This window comes from Myotis yumanensis, unplaced genomic scaffold (assembly GCF_028538775.1).
Source record: "Myotis yumanensis isolate MYYU_CA2020_CCGP unplaced genomic scaffold, mMyoYum1.0.hap1 SCAF_13, whole genome shotgun sequence".
In the NCBI taxonomy this organism is placed as follows: domain Eukaryota; kingdom Metazoa; phylum Chordata; class Mammalia; order Chiroptera; family Vespertilionidae; genus Myotis; species Myotis yumanensis.
In genome coordinates this window covers 50202953-50215642 of record NW_027223764.1, presented here as the reverse complement: position 1 = coordinate 50215642, position 12690 = coordinate 50202953, and the positions used below count along the sequence as shown (strand labels likewise).

The following is a 12690-nucleotide window of genomic DNA, read 5'->3' as shown; positions in this document are numbered from 1 at the left end:
CCCCAATTGGCTGTGGCTGTAGCTGTGGCTGAGATTCACCACCAAGAAACGAAAAAGATAGGACAGAGGAAATTTGGGAGGACAGAGGATGGGGGACAGAGCATTGTGCTGGCTGACTTGATAGATTTGAAGGGGATCTGGGGAGGGGCTGAAGATAGTGAGCGTGAGATGAGGAGAGGCACTTGAAGAATTTATGAGGCACGAGTTACATATTTTTTATATTTTCTCACAATCAAGCCAAGATTTTAATGTGTTTGTGTCTGAACTGTGGTTCTTGAATGCGTATGGAGGCTAGGCCGCCGAAACAGCCCTGTTATATTGGAGCTACACCGACAGGAAGCACAGTTAGAGCTGGATGACACAGGACACGTAACAGGCACACGCCAGCTACCTGCTGAATGACTAGGTAGCAAGGCCACGTGCACTGGTCTGTGTGATGATATCTACGTGAGAGCACAGCGTCTGTCGAGCAGCCTCTGGCCCGGCTTGAGCAACCTGGGAAATTCTTACTCTGTCACTGCCGCCCACCCATAGTGCTGGCATTTAGAATTCACCACTGTCGTCATCGTTTCTTATAAAACGAGCTGTCCCCTCACGTGTCCTGCATTTGCCCTGAGCTAACACTTAGATGCTGCGTTCAGCACTTCCTTGCAAACCCCAGGATGAGGTCATATTTTCTTTTCTTTTATTTTAATATATTTTATTGATTTTTTACAGAGAGGAAGGGAGGGGGATAGAGAGTTAGAAACATCGATGAGAGAGAAACATCGATCAGCCGCCTCCCGCACACCCCCCACTGGGGATGTGCCCGCAACTGAGGCACATGCACCCGACTGGAACCGAACCTGGGACCCCTGAGTCCGCAGGCCAACGCTGTATCCACTGAGCCAAACCGGTCAGGGTGAGGTCCTATTTTCACTTGCCCTGAAATGAACCCACTTACACACATACACAGCAGCGAACAGTGTGAAAGGGTCACACGGAAGCCAGATGGTGAGGTTCCATCGCACGGCTTACCGCCACCAGCCGTGGAGTTTGTTCCCAAAACACCCTCCTTCCCCCGCTGCCTCCCTGGGCAATTCTGCACCCCCACTACCAGCTCTCTCCTGCTCCCACACTTTGGGGTTCCCCTCCCAGTAACCCAGAGGCCCTGCCTCTCTATTATGCAGCACACGGCAGCCCTGCCCCAGCCTCTCCCTTCACACTTGTGTTCCCCAATAAATAACTGCTCCAGGGAAAACCGTGTCTGGTTCCTAGGACTCATGTTCCTTAGAAGGCAAAAGGAGGCTATAAATAACAGCAAGAAAGACGAGTTCCCTTCCGTCCCTCTGTTCTGAGCAGACTCGCCAGATCAGGGATGCTGGGATGGTGCTGCGGGAAGTCACCTGGCCAGAAGCCTGACTCCTGCACCAGCAACAGCGTGTCTGCCCTCGGCACAGCCAGACCTGGTGTGCCCAAGCGGCAGCGCCGAGTGCAGTGTGGTCAGGGCACTGAGCCTCTGGGGCAGCCACAGCAGGAGGCTGACGCAGGGCCTCTCGGGGCACTGGGTCTGCCGCCCCATCTGCATGGCCCCTGCCCCCCTTGACGGCAGCCGATGCTCCCCTACTGAGAGCAATGGCAGCCAGCCTGGGGCCGGCTGCACCACGGCCCATGCAGCTCCAACACGTGGGCCTGCAGGACAAATCATCCATTTCCTTTAAAATGACGCATTATCCTTTTCCTGGGAAAATGCCAAGAAGGCTTTTGTAGCTATGTCTCCAAAGCCAGGAAACATGAAAGACAACCTGACCTGGTAAAAGTCAAGAATTCCTGCATGACAGAAAACTTCATCAGAAAAATCAACAATTCCCGCATGACAGAAAACTTCATGGCAAAAGGCAAAGGAGAAATGGCAAAGAGGAAAAAAGTGTTTATCACAAACAAAAGGATCCTCTTCCCTAACACTTAAAGAGTTCTGAGAAATGGGGGATGAGGAAAAATAACAACACAAGAAAAACCAGGTGGAGGAAAGATGAGTCAGATATGGAAATACCAGTGGTCCTTAAACAGAGACAAAATACTTGACCTTGTCATGAAGAGAAATCAATTCCCAGCTTTCAGTGAGCATCATTCCTCACACGGAGCAGGAGCCTCACAGCACTGTGGCGAGGCTGCAGGGTGACGGGCTCACTGCACCCCGCTGTGAGGAGCAGGCTCGGTAACTCTCACCTCTGTGAGTGCACACAGGCCCTAACCCATGATCCCACCCTGAGGAGCCGCTCTTGTAGAAAATGGTGGTATGTGTATACAATTAATGTCTACAAGGTTATGCATTAGGGCACAGTTGGTAACAACCAAAGATTTCAAACTCCAATTTCATTAGTAGATTTTTTACAAGTAAATTATAGCACATCCTTGCAATGGAATACTGTACTATACTATAAAAAGAAAACTAAATAAAATTAAATAGTTAAGAACTGACATGAAAAAATCCCCAAAATATAAATGGGGAGAAAACCCATAATGCAGAACCCTGTGTAGAACATGAAAAGTTTTATGCAAAATAAAAAAGAGAGAATATGACTTCTCATGTTGGAAGTTGCAAAAGGAAATGGCAGGCACACTGAGAAGAGTAGTTCCCTTGGGGGAGGGGGCACTGAATAGAAGAGAACAGGATGGGGTCGCTCTTTACTCCATGTGTCTTTTTTAACTTCCTGGTTTGTGAATCACATAAGTGACAAGGAAGGGAAAACGGGAGAAGGATAGGAAGGAAGAAATTCAGACATGGTCAGCTCTCCCCAGCCTGCAGGGAGAGGGAGACACAGGGAATGAGCAATCCTAAATCCCAGTTAAAGCAAAACTCAGACAACCATCCATCCCCTGGGGGAGTGGACTCTGCAGGTGAGCTGTGGTTCAGGGAGCTGTCCATCACCTGGGGGAGTGGACTCTGCAGGTGAGCTGTGGTTCAGGGAGCTGTCCATCACCTGGGGGAGTGGACTCTGCAGGTGAGCTGTGGTTCAGGGAGCTGTCCATCACCTGCGGGAGTGTACTCTGCAGGTGAGCTGTGGCTCAGGGAGCTGTCCATCACCTGGGGGAGTGGACTCTCTGCAGGTGAGCTATGGCTTAGAGAGTCGCAGGCACTCATGCCCAGCTTCGATGCCCTCACTGGGGGAGGTAGTGGCTCTGTAGTGATGGGGGCACAAATCTGGGACTGATGGGCACGGGCAGAAGGCGGAATGTTCCAGGCAGCCACTTCCCCCTCGGTCCTGGCAATCATGGGCAGTCCCCTAAGTGCCCTCGCCAAGCCCCTCCCGTGACACCAGCATGTGTGAGCCTCCTGCATCCCACCACGCTCACCTGCAAAGCTGCTACCAGAACCCAGGATGCACCAGCACTGCCTGTGGTTACAGAGGCAGCCAGCCCTGAGTTCCAGGCCACTGGGCAGCATTTACTCCAGCTGAGGTCTTATAGCACCAGTTCTTAACCTGTGATCTGTGGACCCTTAAGAGCTTGAAATTACATGCAAACTGTTGGGACTATTTATATATGCACATTTTGGAGTGAAGGGGGTACACAGCTTCCTTTAGATTCTCAAAGGAATACGAGTCCCCAAAAAAGCTAAGACTCCCAGAACTCCAGAGTTACTAGAAATCTCCCACCCCCACCCCTCCTCCCCTCCTGTCCCATTCCACAGACTGGGACACTGAGGCCCACAGAGGGGAAATGACTGACCCAAAATCTCGCAGCAAGTTGGAGGCAGAACCAGGACTGGACCCCCAGTGCCCCATGCCCCATCCAAGGCCCTGTCCCCGCCAGCACCCCCTTTGCCGAGCCCCCATCCCCACCAGACCCACCTGACAGGCACCGCGAGGGGCAGCAGCGGCCCCGGGCCCGGAAAGTGGTGGTAGAGTCTGGCCTCCTGCTCATGGGTCTGGCCAAGCTCTTGCAACATGAAGCTGAGGCCAGCGACGGTGCCCTTCTGGATGGCACGGAGCGAAAGGCGCCGGTACTCGTCCCGGGCGCGCTGGGCTCGGCGCCTTCTCTCCTCGTCAGCGGCCTTGGACCGACGCACTGGGAAGGGAGACAGAGCAGTTATTCTAGAGCCGCAGCCCAGGCCACACACTGAGCAGCCAGGACCCACGGGATTCCCCACTCGGCTGCATGGAAGCCCGGAGCCAGAGCCGGGAATGCAGGCCACCAGCCCTAACCAGCAGCCGTGAACTAGCCTGTCCCTGGGGGTCAGGACATTCATGACAGTTCAGTTCAGGGCCTCAGGCTGTTCCTGGGCCCTGTTCCAGAATGAGCAGGAAGCCTTGTGGTGGAAATTTACGTCTCCATATGCACTTCCTCCTGCAGTGCCCTGCTCAGAGCAGCTACTCACTCCCGCTGCCCACCCACCCGGCTTCAAGGGCACCTGGCAAAGTGGCCAGCACCTGCAAACACCACTGTGATCACCCACTCTGACTGCGGGGCTCTCCGTGCCAGCCCTGGCTGCATGCCTCCTCTGCACTAGCTCATGGCAGACACGTCCCGGCCACACAGGGGTAGGTCGGTGGGAGTTTCTCAGAGAGAAGAGAGGGCAAAGCCATCCCTGAGAGGGAACCTAGGCTTCGGAGCCCAGTGGGCGTGCCTGTAAGTGCCTGATCCTGAGACCCTGTAACTTCTGTCGTGCTGAGAGGCTTAGACAGGGCCCAGGGCCGTCATGGGCTCTGCAGTCACCAGGCTACAAACTGAACACAGAAACATGTGTCCTCCAAGGGCCTCGGAGAGTTTACAGCCCCCGAGAGACAGCAGCACTCAGTGACAGACAGACAGACAGGGTGCAGAGGGAAGTCATACGCAGACTAGGAACTCAGACTAGGGCAGGCCCTGAGTCATTGGTCACATAGAGACTACACCCAGCCTCCCCCAGCCCAGCACTAATCCCACCGCTTCTTCCCCAAAAGCCTTCAGTGGCTCCCACTGTACAGGATAAAGGGCAACCCCGTGGTCCCTTAGAGGTGTCCCACGCACCCACTTTCTTCCCCAGCCCACCAGGGCTTTGAGCTCCTCCCACACTCGGTGCTCTGGTCACGCCAAGCTCCCACTCCCGCCTTCTGCAAAGTCTCCTCTGTTTTGCATGGGCAGCCGGGCAGCTCAGAGATGCCAGCAGCAGCCCTGAGGGCACTGAGATGCTGCAGCAGGAAGCAGGACTCTGCCTTGGCCGTGGCGAAGCCAACCCTGCCACCAGCCCAGAGTACGGCAAAGGGTTCATAGAGTCAGACAGCTTTCTTCTCTCTCTCTCTCTCCATACATTCCCCCCCCCCTTTTTTTGAGATATGATTGACATATAACATTGTGTAAGTTTAAGGTGTACATGTGTTGGTTTGATACATTTACGTAATTTCATGATTGCCACCGTAGCATTAGCTAACACCTCCATCACATCCCATGATTATCATTTCATTTTTGTGATGAGAACGTTTCAGATCCAGTCTCTTAGCAACTTTCCAGTATAGAATACAGTATTGTTCACTGTGATTCTATGCTGTGCACTGGATCTCCAAAACGTATCCATCTTTTTTTAAAATATTTTTATAGATTTCAGAGAAGAAGGGAGAGGGAGAGAAAAATAGAAACATCAATGATGAGAGAGAATCACTGATTGGCTGCCTCCTGCACGGCCCCCACTAGGGATCAAGCTGGCAATCCAGGCATGTGCCCCTGACCAGAATCGAACTGTGACCTCCTGGAACTATGACTTCTTGGTTCGTAGCTGGATGCTCAACCCCTAAGCCACACCGGCCAGGCAAAAACTTACCCATCTTTTAACTACAAATTTGCATCTTCTGACCAACGTCTACCCAGTTCCTCCACCACCACCTCCAGCCTCTGAGAACCACCATTCTACTCTCTGTTTCTATGAGTTAGGTTTTTTTATACTCCTCATATCCATGAGAACATACAGTATTTGTCTTCCTCTGTCTGATTTATCTCACTCAAGGTCCAACCATATTGTTGCAAATGGCAAGATTTCCTTCTTTCTCGTGGATGAATAATATTACATTGTGCGTGTGTATGCGGGCGTGTGTGTGTGTGTGTGTCTGTTGGATACTGGGGTTGTTTTCCTATCTTGGCTATTGTGAATAATGTTCAATGAGCATGTGGGTGCAGATATCTTTTAAATATCCTGTTTTCATGTCCTTTGGTTATATACCCAGAACATTGCTGGACCATATAGTAGTTTTAACTTTTTTTGAAGAACCTCCATACTGTTTTCTACAGTGGTTGAACCAATTTGCATTCCCCCCAACAGTGCACAAGGGTTCCCTTTCCTCCTCATCCTCACCAACACTCCACAGCTTCCCTATGAGAGTCTCCAGGCCTCAGGTTGCCCCTCTGTCAAATGAGAATGACATGGATGTCTGCCTCATTGAGTTGTTATAAAGATTAAATGAAACTCACAGAAACACTATGAAATGCTTCGGAAAAGCAACGTCTTCTTAAATGAGGCATCTGAGCCCAAGTCTCCCAAAGTGTGGGGCCAGGTGCCCGGGTGCTGATCCCAACACCATTTACCAGCTGCGTGACACTGAATGAGTCACTTAATCACCCTGGGCCTCCATTTCCTCATAAGGAAAATGGAGATGCTAACAGTCACTATTTCATGAAGTTGTTAGGAGGGTAAGGAAAGCTAATAACATAAGCCACTTAGAATCAGTAAGCACCACGGTAAGTTAACTAAAATTTTTATTTTCATTAGCCCTGGCATTGCAGAGTCCACAACAAAGCCATGAACAGTCTTGGCCCGTCCAGGAGGGGGCACCCTTGCCCGTCCATCAGGTGGAATCTGTCCTGTGACAATTTGTAACTAGCTTCCCTTAAATTACACTCAAAACCTTAAAAGGTTGCTTTTAGTTCCTTCTCTGGATCAGGGAAGGATTTGGCCTGTATCCCACGAATCTGCTGTGAGAAGCCAGAATGCATGGAGTGCTTTCTCATGTAACCCAGTGAAAACAGCAAACTAGCAGTAGGAGCCACCCTGGGAGCAGTCACAGCAGCGTCTGCCCTGAGCCAGGAAGGATTGAGCTGTCCTCCCTCCCTGAGGACCCACTGCAGCCGTGAGGGCTCACACCAAGCCATCTGCCTCCTCCCACAGCCCTCACTCGGCCCGAGGACTCCCACGGGCCTGTCCCGCAGGCACTCCAGGGCCGCTTGGCACACAGAGCAGAGGGAGCCAGGGCCATTTCCTTCTAAGGGGGTTCCAGGGGCTCCTTTCTCCATCTCTCAAAGGGAGAGTCAGCCTCGTCTCACAGAAATAGCGGAAGGACGACAAAGCGTGAAAACACTGAAGACTTCTGAGGAAGGCTGGATTTAGATATTAAAAATGGACCGACCACACTGAGGTAGCACTTCACCTTCATTAGAATGATTACTATAGATAAATATCTTTAGTAAAAAACAAACAAAAAAAAAGCAGAAAGTAACAAGTGTTGGCAAGGACATGGAGAAATCGGAACCCTTGTGTATTGTTAAGAATGTAAAATGGTGCAGCTGCTGTGGAAAATGGTATAGCAGTTCCATAAAAAATTAAACATACAGTTACCGTATGATCCAGCAATTCCACTCTGGATATAGACCCCAAAGAACTGAAAGAGGGATTGGAGCAAATGTTTGCACTCCATGTTCACAGCAGTGCTATTCACAATAGCCAAAAGGCGGAGCATAATGTCCATCCATGGGTGAACACAGAAACACAAGGTGGTGTACACATACAATGGAAGGTTGTTCATCCTTACAAGGAAGGGAATTCTGACACGTACTGCAACACGGATGAGCCGTGAGGACACTGTTAAGTGAAGAAGCCAGACACAGAGGGCAATAAGGTATGATTCTGCTTATATTCCACTCATTGTACTTGGAGTAGTTAGAGTCATCAGCAGAAAGTAGAATGTGGCTGCCAGAGGCTGTGGGAGGGAGAAGGGGGGTTAATATTTAATGGGGACAGAGTTGCAGTTTGGGAAGATGGAAAAGTTCTGGGGATGGTGTGATGGTAGCACAATGGGAATGTACCCAGTGCCACTGAACTCTACACTTACACTGCTTAAAATGGTACATTTTGTTATATATTTTAACGCAAATTTTAAGAATGGACATTCTATAACCTCCCAGTTTGGCTGGGAATCAAGAGGCCGGAGTGCAGCTGCGTGTCACTGTTAGCTAGACATGTGTCCAGCTGTGGGCCCACCTCGCACTCGCCCACACACACACCCCACACTCCCCTTCCCCCCACCCTCCACCCCGCATCTCTCATCTGCAGGTGAGAAGGAGAGGTCCCTTCCAGCTCTGCCCTCCGGTCAGGGATGCGCCCACACCTGTCTGGCCTGAGGGCACGTCCTCAGAACTGGGACCCGGCTCTCCAGGATAGCCAGCTGGACCCTCCTGCTCAGTAAGAAAACCCAAATCTCACAGTATTTGGGGTCACCCTCACCCATATCAGACCTGGGAATTTCAGCTGCCTCTGGCTGGGGAGGAGGACGGTGGAGGGGAGGGGAGCATTGTGCCTGGTGTGGCTCCTAACTGTCTAGCCTAGGACAAGTCTGCACGCCGCTGGGTCTCAGCACCCTTCATCCAAGGGCCGCCCAAACTGCCAGGCAGTCCTGGACTCATTTCCTCATCTGCCCACGGCTCCTGCTCGGTTCCCCAACACGGAGGAGACGACGGAGCAGGTTTCCTCTGGCCAGCGTCTCTGTGAGCAGTTACAGAGCTCCAGAGATACAACCAGGCTCGTCATTGCGGGAGGCAGGGTGTCCCACGCTTTTAATGACACATTTGGGCAGGGTGTGCACATTTATCCAGCCCAGTGTACTGAGTGGCTACTTTGTGGCATCAAGTTTGCATGGGTTGTGTCGAAGGAGAAAGGGCATGATCACCCATCCTGTCAGTGGGTAGAGAAGGCCCTTCGCCTGTGGAATCCTTCAGCTTTCCCTCCAGCCCCGAATTCTGCTCTGTCCCCACCCATCTCCAGACCACACGGCATCTTCACAGTCCCCTCGGGTTCGGCCTGTCTCAGCAAATGGCACGTTAGAATCACTGACATTTAACCCAGATTCCACAGCACACTCCTTTCTAGGAGGGAAAAGAGTGGAACCCATATCACTGGCCTCTGTGCTAGGCCTGGGCACATGTCCTCTCTCAGCTCTGACAATGCCAGCGGGGGTGAGGCAGCTGGAGTGCAGCTGTGGGTGAGGAGCCACAGCCAGAACCACACAGAGGAGGAAGGGAAGGGGTTAACAATACAGTGCATGGTTCGTCGTTGAACATTGACCTATGAACCCGGAGGTCATGGTTTGATTCCAGGTTGCAGGTTCAGTCCTCAGAGGGGAACGTACAGGAGGCAGCTGATCAATGATTCTCTCTCATCACTGATGTTTCTATCTGTCTCTCCCTCTCCCTTCCTCCCTAAAATCAATAAAAATATATTTTTTTAAAGCACACAATAATACAGTGCCGATTTTTGTAAATAATATCACTAACCAAGTCATCCTGGCTCATCTCTAAGTCTCTGAGCAACTAGATGTTACTGAACTCCCCACTCCAACAAGTTCACAGTTGAGAAATAATTAAATGAATTTCTGCTTCTCAGAAGCCAGAGCCTGCTCTGCTGTTTGAACTGAATAACTAAGTCTGTATTCAAGTGATACGAAAGAGAACAATTCCCCTTTTTTTCTAACTTGAAGAATTTAATTTAGGTTTTTTTATCAAAAACTGCTGCTCCCAGTAGATTAATGGCCTACTATATCTCTCATATTAAATTAATTGAGTGCAGAATGGCTTTGCTGAACCTGAATGGCAGGCTCCAGAGTTTAGCTCACCGTTCTTTAAGAAAGCATAAAATGAGGAATGAAAATCGTGGGACCTGTATTACCATGTCTTCCCTCTGGTTTTTGGAGGTTTTTCCACTTTCTCTTGCCACGCAGCACATTAATTAGCAATCAGGCAGCGCTCGGGCCAAATGATTTCCATTCTCCATCCCAACGAAACAGCAGCCCCGCCCATAAACTTTCCATCTCGTCGATAGCTACAAAAAGGGAAGCACTTCACGAGAAACAACTTAGAACGCACCTTGGTTTCTTCCCTGGCATTTCACCCTCAACAAGCTCAACTCAAAATGACAGCCCCCATTTACCAATGAAGAGCCTGAGAAACTGAGCAAGAACCTGCCACAGCCACGCTAGTAAGGGGCAGAGCCAGGACCCGACTGCCAGTCGGGGTCTCCTTCCCCCACCATCGTAGCCTCATGTGACTCCACTTGTAATTGTCCATTATTTTTCAGTACAACCTCTGCCCTTCTTTCCCTTCTGTTCTGAATTTAAATGAATGAATTATTCTTAGCTCTTGACCATCTTATCTTTCCAGCCTCGTTTTCATCATTGCACTTCAGGCTGCAGCAACATTAAAATATGTGCCATGTCCTATACACACAATGACCTTGTTTTTGCGTGGTGCTGTTCCCTCTGCTATAATGCCCTTCTCTGCCTTCTCTGCCTCCCCACTTTTCCCAAACCAAATGTCATTTCCTCCACAGGCCTTTCCAAATGCTCACCTTTCTTGATGGAAAAAGATATCCCATGCAAGTGGAAATGAAAAGAGAGCAGGGGTAGCTAAACTTGTATCAGACAAAATAAACATGAAGCCAAAAATGGTGAGGCCCTGGCTGGTTTGGCTCAGTGGATGGAGCATTGGCTTGCGGACTGAGGGTTCTTTGGTTCTATTCCGGTCAAGGGCACATGCCCGGGTTGCAGGCTTGATCCCCTGTGGGGGGGGGGGGGGGGGGGGGGGGCGTGCAACAGGCAGCCAATCAATGATTCTCTCTTATTGTTGATGTTTCTATCTTTCTCTCCCCTCTCCCTTCCTCTCTAAAATCAATAAAAATATATTTTAAGAAAATGGTAACAAGAGAAAAGAAGATCATTATATAATGATAAGGGGGTCAATTCATTAAGAAGATATAACAATCATAAATACATATGCCAACTAAATATATAAAGTAAATATTATCTCAGGATTATTGCACTGCTAATTATGAAGGGAGAATAATTAGCAATACAATAATAATAGGTGATGCCTATTTTAATAATGAATAGATCGTTCAATCAGAAAAATCAATAAGAAAACATTGGATATGACTTCACTTAAGACCAAATGAACCAACAGACATGCACAAAATATTTCATTCAACAGTAGCAGGATGTGCATTCTTCTCAAACTCACATAGAACATTCTCCAGGATAGGTCATAGGTTAGGTCCCAAAATAAGTCTTAAAATTTTTTAAAAGATTGGAATCATATCAAATATATTTTTCTGACCACAATAGTGTGAACCTAAAAATCAGGAATAGGAAGAATACTGAATAATTCAAAAATATGTGGAAATTAAAATTATCTCTATTTGCAGATGGCATGATCTTGAATATAGAAAACCCTAAAGATTTCACCAAAAAATTGTTAGAATAAACACATTTAGTACAGTTGTAGGATACAAAATCAACACACTTCTGAACAAGAAATGGTCAAAGAAGTCAAAAAGGAAATAAAAAAATCTTGAAATTAATGAAAATGGAAACATAATATATCAAAACATGGAATGCAGAAAAAGCTATTCTAAGAAGAAAAGATCTCTACCAACCTAACTTGGCACCTTAAAGAACTAGAAGAAGAACAAACTAAGTTCAAAGTTATCAGAAGGAAGAAAAGAATAAAATCAGAGTAGAAATGAGCTATTCATTAGAAAAACAATAGAAAAGATCAATAAAACTAAGAACTGGTTTTTTGAAAAGCTGAATCAAAATGAAAAGCTTTCAGTCAGACAAAGGGAAAAAAAGAGACAACACAAATAAATAAAATCAGAAATGAAAAAGGAAATAACTGATACCATAAAAATATTAAAGATCATAAGAAACAACTATGAATAATTATTCACCATCAAATTAGAAAACCTAGAAGAAATGGATAAATTTCTAGAAACATACAACCTATTAAGACTGAATCATTAAGAAATAAAAAATCTGAACAGGATAATTACTAGTAAGAAACTTGAATCGGTAATCAAAAATCTCCCAAGAAAGAAAAGTCGGGACCATATTGCTTTACTGATAATTTCTACTGCACATTTAAATGTCCTTCTCAAACTCTTCCAAATTCATTTTAGGAGGCCAGTATTATTCTCATATCAAAGCCAAATAGAGACAATACAAGAAAAAAAATTACAAGTCGATATCTTTGGTAAACATAGATGAAAAAAATCCTCAACACAATATTAGCAAATCAAAGCCAACTGTACATTAAAATAACTATATACCATGAGCAAGCAGGATTTATTCCTGGGATGCAAGGATGGCTCAACATAATTAACCCATGTGATGCACCACATTAACAAAAGGAAGAATATGAATCATATTATCATCTCAACAGATGCAGAAAAAGCATTTAGCAAAATTCAACATCCTTTCATGAAAAAAGTTATCAACAAATTAGGTAAAGAAAAAAAAACGTCCTTCAACATAACAAAGCCATATATGGCAAGTCCACCACTAACATGATACTCAGTGGTGAAAGAATAAAAGCTTTTCCTCTAAGATCAGGAACAAGACAAGAATGCCCACTCTCACCACTTTTATTCAACATGATACTGGACAGAACAATTAGGAAAGGAAAGGAAATAAGATAAAT

General features: G+C 47.6%; 1 protein-coding gene across 2 annotated transcripts in view; it reads right to left on the bottom strand.

Moving 5' to 3' along the window:
- Nucleotides 1-12690, bottom strand: part of SH2D4B (SH2 domain containing 4B) — a 73232-nt gene that overhangs the window by 23966 nt on the left and 36576 nt on the right. The window contains exons 5-6 of one of the 2 annotated variants that reach the window (XM_070431969.1): nucleotides 3834-4050; nucleotides 392-394 (exon numbers count right to left, since the gene is read on the bottom strand). In XM_070431969.1, coding sequence (XP_070288070.1) covers nucleotides 392-394; nucleotides 3834-4050 — 220 coding nt within the window. The remainder of the gene's footprint in view (nucleotides 1-391; nucleotides 395-3833; nucleotides 4051-12690) is intronic. The other variant, XM_070431970.1, reaches the window with a different exon arrangement.